Consider the following 23,671-nt stretch of genomic DNA (forward strand, 5'->3'; position numbering starts at 1 on the left):
TTTTGCCAAATAATATCTCATCTTCTAGATATACTGTATTTTATTTATCCATTCATCGACTGAGGGACATTTGGGTTGTTCCAACTTTTAGCAAGTTATTTATCCAGGTTCCAACTTATTCATCTATAAAAATGGGAGTTAATAGCTGTCTGCTTCAGAGATTACTAAAGTATATGTGGAATATATGAACATAGTCTGAACTAGGAAGCATGCGTGCAGAGACAAAGTATTAATATTTACATGAGAGCCACTGAGAAGGCTGGGCCTGGTGGCCCAGCGTCTGTGGCCCGTTGTCGGTTACCTCTGGGCAGTTGGGGGTCTCTGGGTCAGATCCCCATGTTGAGGGCAGTTTGCTTTTTCCTGGGTGGCAGTCTGCATCTCTCAGGCCGGGCCTGGCATCTCATTACCGTTTGTTGCTAGGAGACCATGTTAGAGCTGAGCTCGCTGTGGTCCACTGCCGCTGCCGAAGATCACCCAAATCGCAGGGGAAGGATGTTGAAACAACAAGGCCGTTTCATGTCATCCCGATTTTTAGCAAGACCAAGGAAAAGGGCTGAAGCTACAGGTGTTCTGGCGAGGGGGGCGTTAGGCTTCCAGAATATCTTGCCAACTCTCTTTATTGATTTTTTTTTTTTTTTTAAGATTTTATTTGACAGAGAGAGATCACAAGTAGGCAGAGAAGCAGAGAGAGGGGGGGAAGCAGGCTCCCTGCCAAACAGAAAGCCCGATGCGGGGCTCGATCCCAGGACCCTGAGATCATGACCTGAGCCGAAGGCAGCGGCTTAACCCACTGAGCCACCAGGCGCCCCTCCCTTTTCTGATTTTAATTCGCTTCCTCTCACCTCTCTCTCTCTCTCTCACTCACATACACACACACACACACACACAGAGTGCCTGGCTGACTTTTCCCCTACTGCCCGTCACTTGAGTGTGTAAGTAATGCAAAAATGTTTTAATATTAAACCTAGAAGTGGTGAATGAGGAAGGAAAGCTTGTTGCGTAAATACAAAAATGCTAAAATCCAATTTAGGCACATGTGGTTTGCTCCCACACCTTCCTGCTCCTTTCTGCAGGTATTTTACAGCCGTAACATGTGTGGGTGCGAGGAGGTTAGCAGAAGGAGGCTGGGGTGAGGAGTGGATTATAGAAGAATGATTGTTTCCTTTCGCTAAGAGCTGCCTGGAGCAGAATTTCCCCTTCAAAGCCTTGGTAAGAGCAGCTGGGGATAATGAACAGTGGTTAAAGATGCTTTGTTTTACATCCAGCAAAAAGGATCATTAACACTCGGGTTTTTAAACCAAGCCTGTGGAAGGGCTCCTGCTGCTGTTGATAATCACGGTAACCCTCAGGGTAGCGGGGGCAAAGGGGTCGGTAATTCACCAGAAAATGGTATTCACTCATTCGGATTATGTGCACCGCTGCTCTTCTCCATTCATGTGCTTAATTAAGAGCTGACGAGTACGAAATAAATGAAACTGCACTTCTTCACTGGACCGATCTGGGGAGCAGCAGCAATTCTGCAGGGAGGGAGGGTGTCTGCCAGGAAAACAGTGGTACCATCTCCCCATCACATTTCTGTATTGTAGTCTTTTTTTTTTCTTCTTCTTTTTCTTTTTAAAGACTTTGAGAGAGAGCGCGCATGAGAGGGGAGGTGGTCAGGGGGAGCAGACTCCCCACAGAGCTGGGAGCCCGATGCGGAACTCAATCCCGGGACTCCAGGATTATGACCTAAGCCAAAGGCAGTGGCTTAACCAACTGAGCCATCCAGGCGCACCTACTGGAGTTAGTCTTAATGCCACAGGATTCTTAAGGGGCAAAAGCCTTGAGTCCAAGAGACATCTCCGTGAGGTGATAGAGGAGGAGGGGGAGTGGTTTCTTTTCTTAAGATTTTGAGAATGAGGGAGCACAGGCAAGGGGCAGAGGGAGAAAATCTCCAAGCAGATGCCCCACTGAGTGTGGAGCCCAATGGCAGGGCTTGATCTCAGGACCTAGAGATCATGATCTGAGCCGAAATCAAGAGTCAAACACTTAACCAGCTGAGCCGCCCAGAAGCCCCCGGAGGAGTGTAGTTTCATCTTCATTTTATCAAAGGAGAAATGAAGACAAGGAACCATGACTAGGACAATACTAGACAGCTAGTCTAGGGCATAACTCACATCAGGGAAAGCCCCAGAAGGAAGTTGACTCAACCTTATTTGTGACATCATGGTTTACATCATTCAGAAGTTTCTGCAGAAGTCTCTCGAGTGGCCAGCTGGTTGACTTCCTGGAGTCATTTCCATTTGTTCAATCCCGAGGTGGGGGGTGGGGAGTTGGGGGTGGTGGTGAGAAAATGGAATTTCTTTCTTATCGTTCTATTAGGCAGATCTGAATGGAGGGAATTGAACCTAGATCATAAAGCGTTCCCAAACGCACACTGACCCCTTTCACAAAGTGCGTGGAAGGTTCGAGCAAGCAGCCAGGGCTCCAGACTGCTCGAACGAATGTTCCACCACCTTCCTCTCCATCTCCAGGTCACTGCCAGGACAGTCTTGTTGACTAGTTAAGACAAGTGAAATCGACTAGTGGGCTCTACAATTCCCACTAGCCTGTTGGTTCCCCTTTTCTCAGACGCTTAAAACAAAGGACCAGAAAGCCCAATTACCCAGTTTAAAATGAACAATGTCCCCGAGATAGGACGAGTTTATTTTTAGTATTAAAGAGATTAACAATAGTTCTTATTCTGACTTATCCATAGTCAAACTCACCTGCTCAGAAAGTTGCAGACCCCGACAGTTTCTAACAAGTCCTACTAATCATTAAGGACGGACTTACAATAAAGGTTATGTGCAGTTATGTGCACAGGAAAGATCGAAGAGTAGAAAATGCCAAACAGAGGTATCCAGAGAGAGAGAAGGCTTTCTGTGAGTGAAATACTTTGTGTCTATAGTTCAGGAATAAAATGCTTCTGGCTGGGCGCTGAGAAGTCAAGATGAGAAACCTTTGGTATCCCACTGGGATGTCGGAGTTCTCTGCCGTGGCATCTGTGGCTAGTTTAATGCAATCAGTGGGAGAGAGAGACCTGAGGAGGCAGCAGAAATTCTCAACCTCTGCTCGATCACCAGCCGCACGGTTAAGACTGGGAACCGACAATGAACACACTCAAGGCCTGACCTTGAAGGGCACTGGGACAACTTGGAAATGAACTGCTTAGTACTCAAGTCAAGCCTGTTGTAAAAGGGCCAGCTCGATTGCTTGTACAGGGCCCTTGTACTGGAGACCTGCAGAAGGCGGGGCACCAGACGTGAGGATGGTGCAGCTAGTTATGGGATTTAAAAGGTAGTAACCCACAGGGATGGAAGTGACAGCCCTCGCCACTACTCTGCAGATAATCACCATGACTCCGACTCCACCCGTAGGGCCCCAGGATTGATTAAATCCCTAGGAATTTCATGTTAGGCAGGATCGTGGGTCAGAGCTCTAAGTAGAAGCTATAGGTTCTACTCTATAAAAATCGATGCACAGTATAGATCCACGCGTCTGGGACACTTAGAGAGTGTGGCAGAACACATGGTCTTCGAAGATCTGCTTCTCTGTTGCTGGGAAGCTCTTGTCACAGATTGGACAATTCAGACACAGGGTCTGCATGCGCTGCTGCTCCAAGGTGTGATCGAAAATGTCATCAGTGAAGTCTGACTTGCAGGTGGGGCATCTCTTGATGGCGAGCTGGGAGGAAGAGCACAGGCGTCAGGACAGGTCTAAGCTCTCTGCGGCCCCAGGCCATGTCTCAAGTTCTGTTACATCCTCAGCACGGGGCGTACCACTTGGCACATGGCAGGTGCTCAAGAAGTAGAGGGTGAATGAACGAAGTCACATTGGGAGACAGACACTGAGGCTTTCTCTACCCCAGGAGTGAAAGGACCTACAACTTGTTACAGCGTTCGAAGAGCCTCCAGCCCAGAGGGGACAGCGGACACACCTTGCTGGGCTGCCTGCCTAGTTCACATCTGCTCCCTAGTTCTGGTGCCAACCCCAGCTCACAGGCGGAGGTCCCAGGAGCAGAAAGCTGACGGGCGAACTGGGCTTTCTTCTCCCCACCTCAACAGGCTCCCTCAGCTGAGGTTTGACCCAGCTGATCCAGGGGACTTCTGGAGTTATCAAAATGAACCAGTCTCCCTAGGGTTCTCCCATGAACTGGAGCAGGAAGGGGCACTTTTCAAGGATCTGATGTGGGCAGTCTCCAGATTCGCATACTTACCAGGCCTGGGGCCGAACTTTCCTGGATACCTGAGGATCATAAAAAAGGTTTCATTCAATGAGAGAAATACCATCCCTGGATTCTCCAGCTGTGATCTATTAGCTGGTTTCTATAACTCCCTTCGTTTCCCTTTCTCCCCACTGCCTCTGACTCTCTCTCTCCTGTGTACCATTAACTGCTGATAGAGGGGATCTAGGTCAATGCTGAAGGGAAAAGAGGAAAAAATAATGAAATAAGACTTTCGATAGCCATGTTTATGCTACAGAATCAGGAAAAACAAAAAAAACAAAAAACAAAAAAACCCAACCCCAACCTCTTCTCAGTATGGACAAAATGAGATTTAAATAAAAAGTCACAATTTGGGGCGCCTGGGTGGCTCAGTGGGTTAAGCCGCTGCCTTCGGCTCAGGTCATGATCTCAGGGTCCTGGGATCGGGTCCTGCTTCCTCCTCTCCCTCTCTCTGCCTGCCTCTCTGTCTGCTTGTGATCTCTGTCTGTCAAATAAATAAATAAAATCTTAAAAAAAAAAAAAGTCACAATTTAATAAGAATAAGAAAACAATCTGAGAATAGATTTTCAATTAGCAACAATCGCGCCTCGGATAAACCTCATTGGCTACGATACTGCCACTGTGCAAAGCTGAGAATAGATTTTAAGACTGAAGCCACATAAACTGATATTTTTAAATGAAAATGCTTAAAAATATTTTTAAAGAGAAAATAAATGTATACTCCTGCCTTCTGTAAAGATTTGACTGTGACTCCAAGGAGAACATGACTGCTTTACACTGTCCAAGAAAAGGACACGAGGTCTTCTACCACTTTTGGAGACAAAAGAGGAAAAGTTCCCTGTTCCCTCGTCTCTGGCAAGAACAATCTGACCCTCCATCCTTGAGTGACAAGACTAGTTTTCATCCCCATTTCCTGTCCTCTAAACCACCCCGGGCTCTCTGTGGGGCACATTCCTGCTACCCTGGGTCAGGCCATCGAGAGGTTGCCCTAACTGCCCATTCCTGGGCGGCATACCCCACCTCTTACGCTTCCATTTCCAAACCTTAATTAGCTTCCTCAGCTTTGTATGTGTATATCTTCTACACAGACACATTTCTCTGATTTATATATTTGGAATATAGCCACGGGACTCAATTTGTGTCTGCTGCCTCTAGGCGAATGATCTGATTTGCGTCTTCTAGATTCAGATTTATTTCTCAATTAACACTTCTCGCCTGGCAATCTTTCTATTGGGTCCTCGGCTTCTGCCCAGCAAGTCTTAACAATGAGACTGGTCTTAATTAGCATCTCAGACCACAAAAAAGAAAAAAAAAATTAGTGGGGGAAAGGGATGCAAGCAAGGGCCTTCTAGCTCAAACGGCAGTTATCTTACCAGAATATGGGTTTCCATAGACAAGTCCTGGATTTTGTCCATCACCTCCTTGATCCGAAGTAGGCGCTTGATAGGGCAGAGAGTCAAAATCCAGACCCATGTAACTCAGCAATCTGCTGTTCTCCCTCTTCAAAAGCTAGGGAGAGAATGTTCAGAGACACACGTTGGAAGACAACAACAAAGAAGGGCCACAAGCAACTGGCTAGGGGATGCCCGTTACGGGTACTTCTCCATGAACAGTGTGGCGCTGGAGAATCCCAGGAACCGACAAGTCGTAATTCTAATGGGGAAGTAGTAGCCTCCGCACTCGGAAGATCTGAGTTCTTTACTCTTGAACTTAAGTGTATACTGAATTTTGTTTCAATTAATTGCAAAAAAGAATTTTAAGTCTCTCAATATATACCAACCGAGATGGGGTACAAACGCTGTGTGCACAGATGAGGGGGCGGGACCTATATGAAGGTCGAAGCTGCTGCACATTACCGAGAGCAAAATGCTTCTTTTAGTTTCTTTCCTAGGATAATTGTCTTACACAATGGAATATTCATCTGATACAATTTTCCCTTCTTCGTGTTTTATCCTTTCAAAGGGTTATACCAACAGAGAGAGTGAAAGGAGGAAGGGTGGGGGGATGAGAGAATGAGACAAAATAAGCGACATGGAGGACAGACTGCACTTTGAAAGTTCTTAGAAAAAAAAGTAAACTCCCTCTTCATATCTTAAGAGGGCTTTACTATAGCTCTTAACAAAGCTTTCAAATATCAGCTCTTTTCCTCCCTGTTGCCAATTGTGTGTGTCCTCTTCCCTCCCTCCCACCGCCCCATCAGACTATTCCAGAAAATAGAGATTTTTTTTTCATTTTTTTTTTTTTTAAAGATTTTATTTGACAGATACAGATCACAAGTAGGCAGAGAGGCAGGCAGAGAGAGAGGAGGAAGCAGGCTCCCCGCTGAGCAGAAGAGCCCGATGTGGGTCTTGATCCCAGAATTCTGGGATCATGACCTGAGCCAAAGGCAGAAGCTTTAACCCTCTGAGTCACCCAGGTGCCGGAAAATAGAGATTTCAAAGTTAAGCTCTGTTTATCTAAATCAAGAGGATAAAGGTGACGGAAACAGACTCCTAAGGCCCCTACAATGCTGAAAGGCATTGGTATAAATGACATAGTCAAAGCTAGAGATGATCACTTGGAGGCACAGCCCTGAAGGCTTAGAGAGCGGGGCGAGCTGGAGAACCGTGGCAGGTGTAGCTCTAGGAGCATAAGCCAGAGTGCTGGGACACCTGACTTTGATGCAAGGGCAGGAAAGTGCCTTTAAGTAGTTTTTTTTTTTTTTAAAGTTTTTATTTATTGTTTTTAATAATCTCTATACCTAATATGGGGCTTGAACTCACAACCCCGAGATCAAGAGTCACACGCTTCTCCAACTGAGCCAGCCAGGCGCCCCGAGGTGCAGCTTCTTTATTTGCTGCCATCATCCTCAATCAGCCAAGAATAGCTTGTGTCTAACCCACAGCAGAAGATAAATACTGCCTGGATCAATGAATGAATGAATAAAGGAAGGTATGAATGAGTGAGGGAACGAATGCAGAGCATTTTATTAGGAGCCGACCACGGGTCCAGGGCAGGCACAGGCCGTCACTACTGCCCTGGTCTGGAAGCAGAAGAAAAGGAAAAAGTCACGCTGAAGGAAAGGGGTCCCTTAGCTAGCCTAGAAATGACATCGGATATTATCCTGCAAAGACAATACTTACAACAGGTGGGGAGTTAAGAGCAAAATGAATTAAGACAGATCTTCCGTCCAGGTGTTCCTTTCAAGCTGACTACTGCCAGACAAACAAGTTTCAGTTACAGAACCAAGAGAGGGTTCGTGGTAGATGAGGACTAGATTAAATTTACTCGTAGGAACAATGGTTTCACCCACAGTCCCAGAAAGGGCTCTTTTACTTAACTTGTTAATCACCACATGTCTGGGTCACCCTCCTCCTGCTCCTTAAAACCTTGGGGTTTCCAGGGCCGTCTGGGTGGCTCAGTGAGTTAGGCAGCCGACTCTTGATTTCAGCTCAGGTCATGATCTCAGGGTCGTGAGAAAGAGCCCTACATTGGGCTCTGTGCTCAGCGTGCAGTCTGCTTAAGATTCTCTCTCTCCCTCTCCCTCTGCTCCTCCCCACCACATGCTCGCTCGCTCTAAAATAAATAAATCAATCTTTAGGGGCACCTGGGTGGCTCAGTGGGTTAAAGCCTCTGCCTCCAGCTCAGGTCATGATCCCAGAGTCCTGGGATCAAGCCCCGCATTGGGCTCTCTGCTCCGCGGAGAGCCTGCTTCCTCCTCTTTCTTCCTGCCTGCCTCTCTGCCTACTTGTGATCTGTCTGTCAAATAAATAAATAAAATCTTTAAAAAAAAAAATCTTTAAACAGAACAAAACACCTTGGACTTTCTACCCTGTTGTACACACTCACGTCGTTTTCTCTTTCCAATCTCTCCTTCTCTCTCTGTAGAACATTACATACGATCTTGTTCTCATTCAGTGTTTCTGACAGGCCCAAGTTCTCATCCTGTCAATAACAAAAACTGGTTAGGATTAGGCTCACATACTATAATCTGGATCCAGGGTAGGGTACCACAAGGGGCCTGCAGAGGGTCTGGTTTCCCCACGCGGTGGGACTGAGGTGGGGAGAAGGCAGCTGGGGGGTGCGGAGGGCGCACGGTGGAGGTGATGCCGTGGTTTAACAAAATGCCTGAAGGCCTGGCTCGGCATCAGAGATGCTGATGTCTTTTGGTTAAGCTGGTCGTGAAAGTGACCAAAGAGGGGACAAGTCACAAAGACGGACTTGGGGAAAGCCCCAAGACTGACTTATCAGAATTAGGGCTAACCGGAGCCCTATTTAAGGGCACCCAACCATGGAAACAAGCATCTTGGTCTGGAATAAACACCTCACTCAATGTAGCGTGAGGGACTTAGGTTGATGGGACGTCCTCCCAGTGAGGACAGACATCTGGACTCAAAGTTAACACTGAGGAACAAGGAACCTCGGAAGGCACTTATCCAAGGCTACAAGGACCCTGGACTGAGGCCTTGGGCGTCCCGCTGTGACAGGTGGACCTAACTTCATAAACCCCACACTTGGCAGGCATGCGTCCGTGCTTCCCATCTCCTACCTACAGACAGACACGTGCACATACCTCACAGACACACTTAAGCTAATCCTACTAGTTGTGGTTTTTTTTTTTTCCAAGATTTTTTATTTGAACGCTGGTGCCCAAACTGCTGTGCGCTTCTAGCCGACCCTGAGGTAGGAATGCGAGAGGGGCTACCGGATGACAGGGCTGACTGCAGGCTCCTGGCTCCCCATCCCCATGGGCTCTTGCTGGCTCTTCGGGTCCTGCTTCACTTCCTCAAAAGGCAGAAATAAGAAAGGGCTATCTGAGTCTGCACAGAAACCTGCTCAATGGTTACCACCACCTTCCCTGAGACCCATGGCTGGACGGGGGCCTCTACTTCCGGGGACCCCCAGATTGGTCTCTGGCCACACACTTCATCCCTCCTCTTTTTAACAGGAAGAGAAGTGTTTCTCCTCAATGAGGATGGGCAGTCCTCTGGGCTTTGGTCTAGGAACCGCAGACCTTCACACCCCTGGCTTCCTGGGCCCCCTGAGCTCTGGCACCTACCAGTTGCGCAGCTGCCCTGAGTTTCCTGATCTGCCTGTGGAGTCGTTGACACTCTTTGTACTTCTCTAAGCAACAGGCTTTCCCGGCCTCTACCTTTGCCTTTAGGCGCTCCACCTCTTGTACTAACTGCTCCTCCACTGCTGTTTTCTTGCTCCTAGGCGCCTGAAGCATAAGATACACAGTCCTCACAGTGAGGGGCGCTCTGGGTATGTGAGGAATCAAGAATCGAGCCCCTGGGTCTTGAAAAATAGGCCACAGAAACCCAGGAAACCCCTACCTGCCACAAGGAGGTTCAAACCTTTGAAGGGCGGCAGCTTATGTGAAATAGTGATTTCTCGCTACAGCAGAGGCCACGAGCTGCGGTGTGCTGGTGGGGGCCAGGCCCGTGACATCGCTGAGAGGCGGAGGTGAAGGCCACGGGGGCCGGTAGAGGCAGTAGGGGAGTGGAGAACATGGGGCCCGTCTAGAGGGAGCCGTAGCCACGCAGGCTGGGCGTTGCTGCTGTGCGGGAATGGGGGCTCTGGGCTGCCAGAGCCCAAGTTTTCAAGAAGCTAGAAATACACTTTTTTTTTAAATGGGAAGTGTTCCCATTTTTAGATGTGGCAACCAATTCGATTTTTGAAAAACACCATCTAGGCTAAATAACACGTTTCTCTGGGCCAAACTCAACCTGTGAGCAGCTGCTTTTCTAACTTTGTTCTCCTCTTTTTCATGCGATGGTATCTAGTAGCTTACATATGGGAGGGATGCCTCTAGCTGACTGAGTAATGGCCAAGGGAGTGAATGATATGACTTATCCCAACAGCTGGATATCCTCCAGACAGCAGGATTTCTCATACCCTTGCGAAATTCAGAAAATGGGGCTTCCTGGCACCCGTCATCACCACGAGGCCTCTTTTCCAACAAGCTATTCTAGAAATTTATCAATTAGGCTTTCACTACTACATTACTATAGCTCGGAAGAATTTAGAATGATAATTGCTAATATTATATTAATCGTAACAAAAATTTTGATTGCTGTAATATTTTCTAACCATAGAGCTTGACTTTATCATTATTCATTTGTCTGCCCCCATGATAAGAAAGGGGTAGGGGTGACTCTGGGTGATTCCTGGCTCAAGGCTCTACTGGACAACCTGTCACGAAGTACTTTCAATCCCCCTCCGCCATTCATCACACAGTAGGAATGGCCACCTCTCCTTCTTCAACGTTTTGCAAATGACAAATTCTCTTTCCGTCTGGGATGATGTCCAGTGGTAAACGCTATTCTCCTCTGTCTTTTTTATCCTTTCTGCCACCTGAAAATAGACCCATCCCTTCCTTCCCGCAGGCTCCCTCCCACAAAGCCATCCAAAGACAGACGTGCCGTTAACTGCTGCTGTTTCTTCTTGGCAGCTGCTGCTTCCTGCTTCATCTCCTCTACTGTCTGCTCCATCTTCTTCTGGTGCTCCCTCTGCACAAAAACAGATGTCAGGACCACTGCTGGGCCAGCACAGGCACGCGCACGTGAGCTAATGAGCGAGCAGCCGGCAGAGAGAGAAGCAAGTCTTTTCCTAGGTTTCTGAGAAGAGCCATAAGCTCCCTCATCTCAGATGGCTTCCTCTGAGACCTTTCCCACAGCCACCAATGGTCGGCGTATGTGACAGAGTAAACAAAGAACCATGTACGTATTTTCTCGCGAATGCCTAAAAATGTTGGTTCCATTTGTGACTCTACCTGTTGAGCCAAAGTGAGGAGGAGCTGGCTATTCTCCTTCCTCAGATGTTCCAACTGCTCTGTCTTATCTTGATCTCCCTGCACGAGCTTCTCCATTTCTTTCTCTTGGGTTGACAGCTGGGCCTAAAGCAAAAACAGCGAATATAATCAAGATATAAAAGGAAGAAAACTGAACAGTAACAATGCTGTTTAATGTACACTCACACAAAGAAATGCGTACTCCTTGGCAACGCCTGACTGCCAAATATCCCTAGAACACCCACTTTTCAGCTCTCCCTCACACCCTGCGCCTAAGACTCAAATGAGGAAAAGTCAACACACCCCTCTTTAAGGCACAGCTTCCTAAAACCAATAGTGATTCATCTGATATCTGCTTTACATTCCAGCTTTTTTTTTTTTTTTCATTCTAGGCTTTTGAGAAAGACTTTGAAGAGATTTTGTAGCTAAAAGAAAAAAAGTTAAGAAAAACAGTGGTAGGGGCGCCTGGGTGGCTCAGTGGGTTAAGCCTCTGCCTTCGGCTCAGGTCATGATCCCAGTGGTCCTGGAATCGAGCCCCGCGTCGGGCTCTCTGCTTGGCAGGGAGCCTGCTTCCTCCTCTCTCTCTCTCTGCCTGCCTCTCTGCCTACTTGTGATCTCTCTCTGTCCAATAAATAAATAAAATCTTAAAAAAAAAAAAAAAAAGAAAGAAAAGCAGTGGTAGAGCTGACAGTGCTCCATCTTAAGAATTCATGATAAATATAAACTGAATGAATTATTCAGTTCTTGAGGGCCAGGACTTTAAGAGTAATGGTATGTGTGTGTGTGTGTGTGTGTGGGGGGTCCAGAACAGAAAACTCTGTGAACCTGCAGACTAGCGCTTTGACCATTAGGCACCCCCACAGCGGAACTCACGGAGCAGCACGGGCAGGGTAAGATGACACACTTTGGCAAAGGTCTGGCGTTACCCACCTGGAGCTGATCCACTCGGACTCCCACCTTCTCATTTTCTGAGGACATCTTCTGGTTTTGTTCTTTCAGTCTGTGGAGGAGAAGAGGACTGCGTGAAGGATAGGCTGATTCCGGGTCAGATCCCCTGGGCCTTCAATGAGTGAAGGCTGCCTTGGCCCTAAGGCTGTGGAATTAGTTTAAAATCCTTTCTTTTTGGGGTGCCAGGGTAGCTCAGTGGGTTAAAGCCTCTGCCTTCGGCTCTGGTCATGATCTCAGGGTCCCGGGATCGAGCCCCGGGTTGGCCTCTCGGCTCGGCAGAGAGCCTGCTTCCCCCCCCCCCCCCCCGCCACCTGCCTCTCTGCCTACTTGTGATCTGACTGTCAAATAAATAAAATAAAATCTTTAAAAATAAAACAAAACACCAGCTTTAAAAAAAAAATCCAAATGGGGGGTTGGGAGAAGGGGGGTAGGGTTATGGACATTGGGGAGGGTATGTGCTTTTGGGTAAATTGGAAGGGGAGGTGAACCATGAGAGACTATGGACTCTGAAAAACAATCTGAGGGGTTTGAAGTGGCGGGGGGGTGGGAGGTTGGGGTACCAGGTGGTGGGTATTATAGAGGGCACAGCTTGCATGGAGCACTGGGTGTGGTGAAAAAATAATACTGTTTTTCTGAAAATAAATAAATTGGAAAAAAAAAAATCCATTCTTCTTCAGTCCTTTCTTGGCTTCCTGACCTCAAGCCACATGTACTGGACATTTCACATTAATACCTGAATTCAGGTTACTTTACCTTACCATTCGGATACTAATGCTCCAACCTAGAATCGCACCTATCACTGCCGTAACAGGAAGACTATCTAACGAGCTCTGGAGATCTCATCTGTGACACCCGGGAACACAGCAGATCCCCCCTCTGGGAATCACTCACTGGAGCAGCTCGGTCTCCCAGTGGTCCTTCTGCGCCTTCAGCTGCTGTTCCAGTTCCTTATTGGTGCCCTTTAGAGTTTCCAGCTCCTCCTGCAGATTGAGACATCAAAGGAACAGACCATTTCTAAGTCACTTTTTAGTACCGAGGCCAGCTGACATGTATTTATTGAGCATTTACTGCATGTCAGGCCCTTATTCAATGTCATGACACGACGGTGAATGAAATATCCAAGGAAAGGGGTTTCCATATTAAACTGTTCTTAATCTATTTTCTCCAAGCAATGCATTCACCTTAATTTCTCTTCCACTGGAGCTTGTATTTGTCCATTAACTCAGTAAACAAATATTTAACGAGCGCATATGAGGCACTGTTCCTGCACTACGGACACAGCAGCAAATGAAATAAAGTGGGTTTTCTCTTGGAAAGGTGCTGGCCAAGAAGTTCATGGATGCCGCATATGTAATTCAAGTTTAGGAGCCACATTTTAAAAAGCAAAAAGAGGGGTGCCTGGGTGGCTCAGTGGGGTAAGCCTCTGGCTTCAGCTCAGCTCATGGTCTCAGGGTCCTGGGATCGAGCCCCACATCGGGCTCTCTGCTCAGCAGGGAGCCTGCTTCCCCCTCTCTCTCTGCCTGCTTCTCTGCCTACTTGTGATCTCTCTGTTAAATAAATAAAACCTTTATGATCTCAGGGTCCTGGGATCGAGGCCCACGTCGGGCTCTCTGCTCAGCGGGGAGCCTGCTTCCTCCTCTCTCTCTGCCTGCCTCTCTGCCTGCTTGTGATCTCTGTCAAATAAATAAATAAAATCTTTAAAAAAAAAAAAAGTAAATATATGAAAATAAAAAGCAACAAGAAACAGCTACGCTTAATTTTACTAATAGTACATTTAACCCAATATATCTAAAATATTGTTTCAATATGTAAATAAGAGGGAAATATTTTAACTTTTTTCATAATACGTCTTCAAAATCCGATATACCCTTTATGTTTACGGTGCATCACAAAACGCCATGTTTCAAGTGTTCGAGAGCCACAGGCGGCTGGCAGCCCTGCCACTAGGCTATACATTTGCTTTTTTCCCCCAACTCCATTCTGCACCAAAGCCAGCCTCGTGCATCAATAACAACTCCCTGCTTTTAGCTCCAAGATTTATACATTTATCATCCTTTTAAAAAATAATTTAAAGAAATTGTAGGAATATGTACATAAAATTTCCCACCTTCATCAACTTTAAGCCCCTAGTTCAGCGGCATTAAGTACATGCACACTGTTGTACGACTGGTCCTATAACCACCCACAGAACTATTTTCATGTGTACAGCCAAAGCTCTGTCCTGTGAAAACACTGACTCCCTGTTCTCCCCACCCACCCCCTCTCCCGGCAACTACTACTCTACTTCCTGTGTCTGCGAAGCTGGCTACTCCAGGTACCTCCTGAGTGGGATCACATGCTATTTGTTTCCCTGTGTCTGACCCATTTTGCCCAGCTAATGTCCTTGGTGTTCATCCATTTAGTAGCATGTGTCAGAAATTCTTTCCTTTTTAAAGCTGAATAACAGTCCATTGTTATCTACATGCCAAACAACGTGTATCCTTCTATCTGTCACTGGACACCTGCCTCCTCCCTTTAGCTGTTGGGAAAGATGGTGTTATGAACATGCGTGTACTAGTCTCTCAGAAAACAAATATCAGCAATACTTTTATAGAAAGGGGAAACTGAAGTTCAGAGATGTTAAAAAATTTCCCCTGCTTCATCAGACATTAAGTGGGAGAACAAGTCTGTGTGACTCCAAAGACGGGGTTCTTAACCAGTGAATGGTCCTGGCTCTAAAACACATGCGTTTTCTTCCCCATTCTTGTTTTTAATTTTAATTCCTAAAAACATGGCTTTATTTATTTAAAAAAGAGTTTATTTATTTATTTGACAGACAGAGATCACAAGTAGGCAGAGAGGCAGGCAGAGAGTGAGAGGGAAGCAGGCTCCCCACTGAGCAGAGAACTGATGCGGGGCTCCACCCCAGGACCCATGACCTGAGCCAAAGGCAGAGGCTTTAACCCACTGAGCCACCCAGGTGCCCCAAAACATGGGTTTTAATATCAGAAAAGTCTGAGGTCAAATCCAAGCTCCTTTCAAAGTCATGAGCTGACTTTAACATTGGGCAAGTCACCTAAACTCTGAGCTGTTGGGTGGTTTTAAGGATTAAGTGAAGCGATCTGCTTAATTACAGTGCCTCGCTAACAGTACACATAGTAGGTACTAAATAAATACTGGCTTGTGTTATCATAACTAGTAGCAAATCGGCAGGAGAGCTAACTCGAGAAGCCAGACCCTTTGATTCCTTGGCTAGAACCTGGCAGGTGAGCTGTAGGGCTCGTGGCCAGATACTGGTTCTTGACAGACAGACTGTGAATTATACCTCTGCCACCTGTTATCTAACTGCCTGGAAGAGGCCAGATCTCTAGCCTGGACCTGTTACCCACACTTCTCAACCAGCCCAGGGCTGAGGATATCACACAAGGCATTTGTGTGACAGCAATGTATTAAAAAACAGTCTGTCTAGGAGACAAGAGAAGTGGGTCCCAGCCCAGTGTGATCACTAACCTGACCTCTTCCACTCTCCTTGGGGTCTCAGTTTGCTCACCTGTATATCAAGGGCTCTACAGATGGTGACTGCCAAGGTTTGCATGTTCTGGAACTTATAAGGTACGACCTCAGTGTAATTAGTTTATAGTCCCAAGAGAAGACTCTCTTCTTTAAAGCTCCTTGCATTATCAACTCTCAATTGCCACCTGTTAACTGGAAGGATGTTTCAAAAGAGAAGTAGCAAAGAGTCTGGATAACCTGCAGCCTTGCTTTTATACTCTCTACTCTCTCGAGGTCCACAGTCTAGCGAACCAAAGCGAAGAGATTACATTCTACATAGGAATAAGGAAGCAGCAGTCAGACTGCTTGGTTTGAATCCTGGCTCCATCACAGATTAGCCATATAAGGGATTATGTACCCTTCTAAGCCTCAGGTTACTCATCTGTAAAATCAGGGTAATAACAGTACCTAATCCAAAGTTTAAATAAAGTAATCCATATAAAAATTTTAACACGGTGCCTATTCAAAGATATTAGTATAGGGGAGTAAGATCACAAGCAAAAGAGGTGAGGCTGTATAAGAGACACCATCCAGTTCTGACCTCTGTGGTCCAGGTTCATGTTTTCTGTTTGTCTGTTTGTTTTCAGGTTCGTGTTTCACTAGCAGCCATACCTCCTTCTTGTGGAGCTCAGCCTGCATGTCTGAGTTCTGCTGCTGGAGGCCGACGCAGCTGTCCTTCAGCTCCTGGTTTTCTTTGCGGAGCTCCTTATTGTGCTGCTCAATTTCTTCCACTTCACCCTACGAAAGAGCATCCCATGAATTCATATTTGACCCTTTATAGCTTGATAAAATATTCAAGTCCCTCTAGTGGAACATTCCCATGGGCTGGGATGCTGAGGGTCTGGTGGATTCCCACTCATAACGGCGACATCTGTGTCCCCTGAATGGGAGCACCTGCTCAGTATGTAGGGTAGGGGATAATGGAGGCACGTCCATATAACTGCAACATTGAGCCTGTCATTACCAAGAAAGAAAGACAAACAAAATTAAGACCATAAAGAGTTAAAAGGTGGAATAACAGAAGAATGTAGATTCTTCTTGCAAACACTTACTACTGTTTGTCTCTCCTAATGGACTTAGCTCCTAGAGGCCAAGAGAGCCAAGTGATTTAATTGATTCTTCACTGCCTACCACAGTGCTGGACGGAAAGAGGGTGTCCTGTGAAATAACTGAGTAAGTAAATGGATCTAATACTCAGAGTAGGATGGGCTCTGTGTCAGAATGGAGATGGGGTGCCTGGGTGGCTCAGTTGGTTAAGCATCTGTCTTCAGACAGGGTCAAGATCTCAATCCCACATCGGGCTCTTTCCTCAGTGGGGAGTCTGCTTTTCCCCCTCCCTCATCCCCCACTTGTGTGCTCTCTGTTGAATAAATAAATGAAATCTTAAGAAAAAAAATAAAGACAGAACTGAAAGATACAAAGCATATTTGGTGCGTCCCTCCCCAAAGGAGCTTATAATTTACTGTGGTGGTAATATGTGCAGATGACCAAAATTAAGCAACTGGCAAAGTTAAGGAAATAACTGAATGCCAACTGAGTTACAGCAGCTTTTGAGAAAGGAGGAACCACTTATTGTTGTGATTCTTTTCAACATTCCTAAGTTATTCCTGAGTAGGTTTGAGTGGGTACTGTATGCATTTCTCCCCATAGTATCTATTAAGACATTTAATAAAGGCTTTATTGATCCCAATTCCACCCTATCCTGAAATTACTACTCTTACTGGCAGGAAGGATGGGGGTGAGATGTTCACAGACCTGAGTGGTAACAACCAGGATGTCCTCCTCATTTTCTGGACGAAACTGGAAAGGGATGCTTGCTCCCCGGACCACACCATCCTGATCCACATAGCAGAACTGGTAATACTCATCATCCTTGGGCAGGTAATAAGCTGAAAATACAACATGATTTTTAAACCAAAATAAGGTCCGTTAAGAAAACTAAAAATCTGCCAGTCGTTTATCTGCCCCAGAAAGCTTCAGCTCAAGGGAATTTGTCTTAGGGGCTGTCTTCAAACACCTTTGATCCAGGATTTTTCTCACCTTTGAACTGGACTTCCTGTTGTTTGGCTGATTCACTGTTTAGGTCAACGGGCAAAGTGACCCACATGAAGGTGTAATACTCACGGGTTGTCTTCCACCCCACCTGCAATGACAGAAGGCTCTCACTCAGCATCTGAAAGTGCTCGGGGGAAAACCCTTATTTGGGCGAGGTCTCTTTAAAAAGCACTTACTTTTCATTTGTTTATATTGAAAATACAACAGAATGAGTCCCTTATGATACAACTAGGAATTGGCACACATGTGCACACGTGTGCGTGCGCGCGCACTCACACCCACACACCCACACACACACACACCCCATTCAGAATACTTGGCTCAGAAGGAAATGAAAACTGACATGACACCCAGGATGAAGGTTCCAAAAATCCTGTCACCACTTCAGACAGAGAATGGTCAGTGACTGGGGAACACAGTGAAGAAAGTTCTGGGCTTGTGACTCTGATCCCACTACCTTCTCCCCAGTGTTCTTAGAACTTCTTAATCAGAAAGCCCTTCTGACCCGCTGTCTCTGTGGGTCAGTCCTCTCCTGTGTGCCAGCCAGTCTTGTCACCCACACTGACCTGGTTATACTCATGCATTTTTTAAAATGCTGGTTTTGAATCATGTGCATGCAGGAGTGGAGGGGCAAAAGGGTTTTTAAATTATGAGGTAGGTCCCAGGTAACAGTCCAGTCTACAGAATTTTCGTCAGTATTTTTCTTTCTTTTTTTAAAGATTTTATTTATTTATTTGAGAGGGAGACAGTGAAAGACATCATGAGAGGGGAGGAAGTCAGAGGGAGAAGCAGACTCTCCAAGGAGCAGGGAGCCTGATGCGGGACTCGATCCCAGGACTCTGGGATCATGACCTGAGCTGAAGGCAGTCGCTTAACCAACTGAGCCACCCAGGCGCCCCACATCAGTATTTTTCTTAATGCGAGCTTAATGAAGGCTTTTTGGTGGCAGATATTGACAACAATCTGGTGGTCACAGAGACTTCTTCTAGGTCTTGAATGCGGTAAGTCACGATATAAGGATACTATAAAATATGCCTCAGAGCAGAAAGCTGGCTAAGTGGAAAATACTCTCAGTAAATGTGAAGAGGGGTAAAAGATGGCTCAAGCCATATCTGGAAGATAAGGGCACACCAGAGACTAGAAAGGGAGCCACTGTGTCTTCGAGGGGAGAGCACTCAGCAAATGAGAAGCAAAATTGCATTTATTGCCATATTTTGACCCTGCCTGAGCTCAGTGGGAGGAACAAGAACTAAAAATAAATTCCATTTTTATATATGAAGGAATCAGTGCAGGGTTGAAAAGGCTACACTGAAAGCGCCTGAGAACATACCGGGGCATGTTTTAGTGTCTCATTAATACACACCCCATTGCTGTAAGCAGCTCACAGCCGCCGCGGCCTGTGGTGGTACAGGAAGCGGGAATTTTATGGAGTCTTCATTCACATCCTGGAGTTTCTTAATGCACTGTGACCAAAATATCATATGGGAAGGCCCAAGAATTACTGCAGTGTTGGAGCAGGGAAACAGCTTCTGGGCACCTGCAACTTCTGCCCTCGGTCCTTTCACCTGCGTGGTCCTGGGCCCGGCGGGCCTCTCGTGACACAACATGTCCCCTCTTGGAGCCCCTCGAAATATTTAAATGCCCAGGGGAAGGGGAACTGGAGCACAGGACTGTGCACTAAAGGCAGGAAAGGTAACTCCTACTTTAGGCTCTATCGTTGCTGGTAGCTTTTGCTGTATCGAGAAGACGAAGCACAGAGCACATTCAAAACCAGTTCACAAGCGCCTGCCTGGTACCAGGAAGGACCCGTGTTGGGACTGCTGAGGAGCTAAGGAATATGGTTGAGCCCGGCACTGCAAATGATTCAGCTGATGAAGCATGCGATTTTTTTTTTTTTTTAAATTAGAAAGAAAGAAAAAAATTTTTAAGTGCTCTCTACCCACAATGTGGGGCTTGAACTCATAACCCCGAGATCAAGGATTGTGCAGCTCTGCCGACCGAGCCAGTCAGGCACCCTGAGCGTGCGACTCTTGATCTCGGGGTTGTGAGTTTGAGCCCCATGTGTGGTGTGGAGTTTACTTAAAATAAAATTAAAAAGAGGGGCGCCTGGGTGGCTCCACTGGTTGAGTGTCCAACTGTTGATTTTGGCTCAGGTCATGGGACTGGGCCATGCACTGGGCTCCACACTCAACGTGTGGTCTGCTTGACATTCTCTCCCTCCCTCTGGCCCTTCCTCCCCCTGCTCTCTCTCTCTCTCTCTAAAATAAATAAAACCTTTAAAAAGAGAGAGAGAGACTGCACTATAAGAACACCAGGTGAGGGGCACCTGGGTGGCTTCGTTGTTGAGTGTCTGCCTTTGGCTCAGGTCTCAGGTCTTGGTCCCAGGATCCCAGGATTGAGCCCAACCAGGGTTGGGCTCCCTACTCAGCAGGAAGCCTGCTTCTCCCTCTCCCACTCCCCCTGCTTCTGCTTCCTCTCTTGCTGTGTCTCTGTCAAATAAATAAATAAAATCTTAAAAAAAAAAAAAAAAAAAAAAAAGCTCACACAGGTGAGCTTTCCAAGGGAGATACGGAAGATAACACTTTAAATCAGTTCTTAATTTTCCAATTTACCAGCTGTTCAGATGAATTCAGAAGAGGAAAAAAAAAGCAGAGGTTTAGGAAACAAACAAACTCATTTACCACTTACTCACTGGGAAAGTCACCACCTTGAGTATATCCATTTTGTTCATCTGTGCACGAGGTAACACCCCCCGTCTGAGGGTGTTGCTGGACCATGAGGCTCAGTGAGCACATACACGCACGTGCACACGTACACACACACACACACACAGAAAACCTCATCAAAGACACAGCGCATCATATGTTCTTAAAAATTTGTGTTACTAAGTTCTCTTAACACTTTCTTTCAGGCTTCTAGGTAGCTGTTCAGGTCAATAGCTTTACGGATAATGAACACAAGGGGACACTTTTTGTATTAATGGTTTTCTTTATGGAATCACTGCGCTATCTCTGAAATGCACAAAGCACTCCAAATACAGAGGCATTTTTCAAAAAAAATTTTTTAAGAATTTATTTATTTGACAGAGAGAGAGATCACAAGTAGGCAGAGAGGCAGGCAGAGAAGAGAGGCGGAAGCAGGCTCCCTGCTGAGCAGAGAGCCCGATGCAGGGCTGGATCTCAGGACCCTGGGATCATGACCTGAGCCGAAGGCAGAGGTCTGATCCACTGAGCCCCCAAGGCGCCCCTTAAAAATTATTTTAAACATTTGTTTTTATTTAATTAATTTATTTACTAAACAAATCTTTTATTTACTATTTTAGTGGGGAGGGTGGACTATTCCTGGAGGTACTGCAGTGCCAGGCCGACGTGTGGAGTGGATGGAGCAAGCTCCAACTCCCTACTCCAAAAATCCATTTAATGTATTGTCCTCAGATAGAGGACATATCAGATTTAAACTGATAAGAACAGATGCTACACTTGATCTTAGCCAAAAGGCTAAGAAGCAAATAAACATTTGTTTGTTTTTTAATCCTTTTTTTTTTTTTTAAGATTTTATTTATTTATTTGAAAGAAAGAGATCACAAGTAGGCAGAGAGGCAGGCAGAGGGAGAGGAAGGGAAGCAGGCTCCCTGCTGAGCAGAGAGCCCGATGTAGGGCTCTATCCCAGGACCCTGGAATCACAACCTGAGCCAAAGGAAGAGTCTTTAACCCACTGAACCACCCAGGTGCCCCTAAACATTTGTTTTTAAAAAGCATAAGATTTTCATCTGGTTTATGGTCAAGTCCTCACTGGAAATTGCTAAGTCCCTGGAAAATACAACCAGTCTAGACAAAACAGAATTATAATTGTTAGGGGGGGTCAGGATTACATTTCAAAGGCAAACAAGCAATTTTCAAATTGTCCTCTTTCTTAATTATCTCTATCTGCACTGTCCAGAATGATAGCCACTAGCCACATGAGGCCATTTAAATTTAAATTAATTAAATTTTAGTTAATTCACTAGGCACATTTTAAGTGCTCAACAGCCACAAATGGCTAGAGGCCATTGTACTGGACAGTGAAGGACAGCTCCGTTGCAGAAAGTTCTACTGGACAGTTTTGCTACATGTGGAGAAGAAAAAAAACCAAGAATCATCTTCCAAAATAGGAAACAGTCCAGTGTGTCAAGACATCCTTTAGTCTAACGAGTCCATATCCTGCATCTCAGGAGGTGTCCCTGATACTCGCCAGTGTGTCTCTGATTGTCTGCTCTCCTTGCCTCTAAACGCCAGCTTCCACGGTTCCGTTAGTTAGCTTAGAATTCCAAACAATTATGGAAAAGTAACTCTATGAAGGATGGAACGAGCATGAGCTCCTCCACAGTGCAGTCAAGAATGATGTCTGGTTTCAGGATGAACAACAAGGCAAACAATCACATGACATATGGAGATGTCAAAACAAAGGTCACTGATGTTGGAACTCAGCAGTGTAAATTACTTAAATTTGACCTTTATCTCCTGTCTCTAGATATAATAGGAAGATCTGTCATTATGGGTGTGTGTGTGTGTGTGTGTGTGTGTGTGTGACGTGAGAGATGGAGAGAGACACAGATAGGGGGAGAAAGGGAGGCAAAGAATAAGCTGACTATACTAAAACAAAGTACCATTTCTGTACTTGAACTGGCAGGGTGTTAGGCACCAGGAGAGGTCCCTGAGGGACCTCAGAAAATTTCTATCCATGGAAATCTTTACAAAGAAACAAGTCATACTTATTCAGGAACAAACTTCTTAGATGCAGCATGTCAAACCCGGTAATTTCTCAACCTCCTTTTTAGATATGTAATACTCATATTAAAACAAGTTAAACATTCTTCTAAGTAAGAAAGCAATGTTTAAGGTCACAGAAATTACATAAGGGGCCACTCATCCTAGTCAATTCACAGATGAGTATTTCAAAATAGGATAATTTTAAAACATTTACAATTGGTCTTTAAATTAAAATTAAAGTTAAATTAAAACTTGAGTCCCACAGCACATGTTGGTGTGTGAAGGTGGAAGTAGGGAAGTACCAGGGAATTGAGTTTAGGATTTTAAAATTGGACCAGGGATGCCTGGGTAGGTCAGTGGGTTAAGCGTCTGCCTTTGGCTTAGGTCATGATCCTGGAGTCCTGGGATCGAGTCCCATGTTGGACTCTCTGGTCAGCAGAGGCCTGCTTCTCCCTCCCCCTCTGCTGCTCCCCTTGTTTGTGTACTCTCTCTGTCAAATAAATAAATAAAATCTTAAAAAAAATTTTTTTAAATGGCCAGACCAGAAAAAAAGGCCGGGGGGGGGGAGCACCTGGGTGGCTCAGTCAATTAAGCATCTGACTTCGGCTCAGGTTATGATCTCAGTGAGGACCTAGGATCGAGCCCCGTGTCGGGCTCCTTGTTCAACAGGGACTCTGCTTGTCCCTGTGCAACACCCAAAACTCTCATTCTCTCTCTCAAATAAATAGATTTAAAAAAAAAAAGGCCAGACAGAAGAGGCAAAATGCTTATAACACACAGACAGTCACACAGTCAGGAATGAAGAGTCACCTCTAGTTCCCAGTCACTTGGTACTAAATTAACCACTTACTCGAAAGATGCCAATCCAATCCTTTCGGCGGGGAATGAAATGCTGGGTGAGCGTATAATAGCATGTGACATCCCCTCCAGGGACATAGAACTTCTCCACGCTATTAAAGATGACCTGAGAGAAATGACAATGATCCAGCAAGACAGCTGATGTGGGGGGATCTTCTACTGTCTCTTCCATGGTGGGCGTCCTGTTATGAGATACGGGATAGAATAAGGCTTAGAGTTGTCTGCAATGTTGGGAGATTTCTGGGCTCTCACCCAGGGAACATTCCATTCGAGGCGAGTCAGGAAAAGCAAAAGCCTGACAGGGATTGAGACCATACAACTTGCTTTCTGTTTCACTTCATAGCTTCCTATGCTAAAAGAACTTTCTAAGAATGTCTTTGATCTCCACCACAGGCCCCACCACCCTCTCATACCTCACATACCCTCTGCTCATGGCTGTTTGTGGCACTTCTTCTAATGCCTTAAATAAGCAAGGCAGCCTAGAGGAGGAAAAGAACCGGAGCTGGGAACAAT

At 45.9% G+C, this 23,671-nt stretch overlaps 1 protein-coding gene, 1 non-coding gene and 1 pseudogene across 2 annotated transcripts in view; all 3 read right to left on the reverse strand.

Annotated features, from left to right (window-relative positions):
- Positions 1-2,640: 2,640 nt before the first annotated feature.
- The window catches only part of CALCOCO2 (calcium binding and coiled-coil domain 2), a 28,910-nt gene continuing 7,879 nt past the window's right edge, over positions 2,641-23,671 (reverse strand). Inside the window, exons 2-13 of the mRNA XM_044248770.1 lie at positions 23,151-23,340; positions 17,538-17,640; positions 17,253-17,386; positions 16,110-16,235; positions 12,858-12,946; positions 11,949-12,018; positions 11,001-11,123; positions 10,651-10,737; positions 8,075-8,170; positions 5,620-5,755; positions 4,238-4,266; positions 2,641-3,705 (exon numbers count right to left, since the gene is read on the reverse strand). Coding sequence (XP_044104705.1) covers positions 3,529-3,705; positions 4,238-4,266; positions 5,620-5,755; positions 8,075-8,170; positions 10,651-10,737; positions 11,001-11,123; positions 11,949-12,018; positions 12,858-12,946; positions 16,110-16,235; positions 17,253-17,386; positions 17,538-17,640; positions 23,151-23,330 — 1,350 coding nt within the window. The 5' untranslated portion in view covers positions 23,331-23,340 and the 3' untranslated portion in view covers positions 2,641-3,528. The remainder of the gene's footprint in view (positions 3,706-4,237; positions 4,267-5,619; positions 5,756-8,074; positions 8,171-10,650; positions 10,738-11,000; positions 11,124-11,948; positions 12,019-12,857; positions 12,947-16,109; positions 16,236-17,252; positions 17,387-17,537; positions 17,641-23,150; positions 23,341-23,671) is intronic.
- On the reverse strand, positions 4,752-4,877 carry LOC122907967 (annotated as a pseudogene).
- Positions 20,878-21,061, reverse strand: LOC122907931. Its single transcript, XR_006384799.1, has one exon. It is a non-coding gene; the product is annotated as a U2 spliceosomal RNA (small nuclear RNA).

Source organism: Neovison vison, chromosome 5 (genome assembly GCF_020171115.1).
Source record: "Neovison vison isolate M4711 chromosome 5, ASM_NN_V1, whole genome shotgun sequence".
NCBI classification, from domain to species: domain Eukaryota; kingdom Metazoa; phylum Chordata; class Mammalia; order Carnivora; family Mustelidae; genus Neogale; species Neogale vison.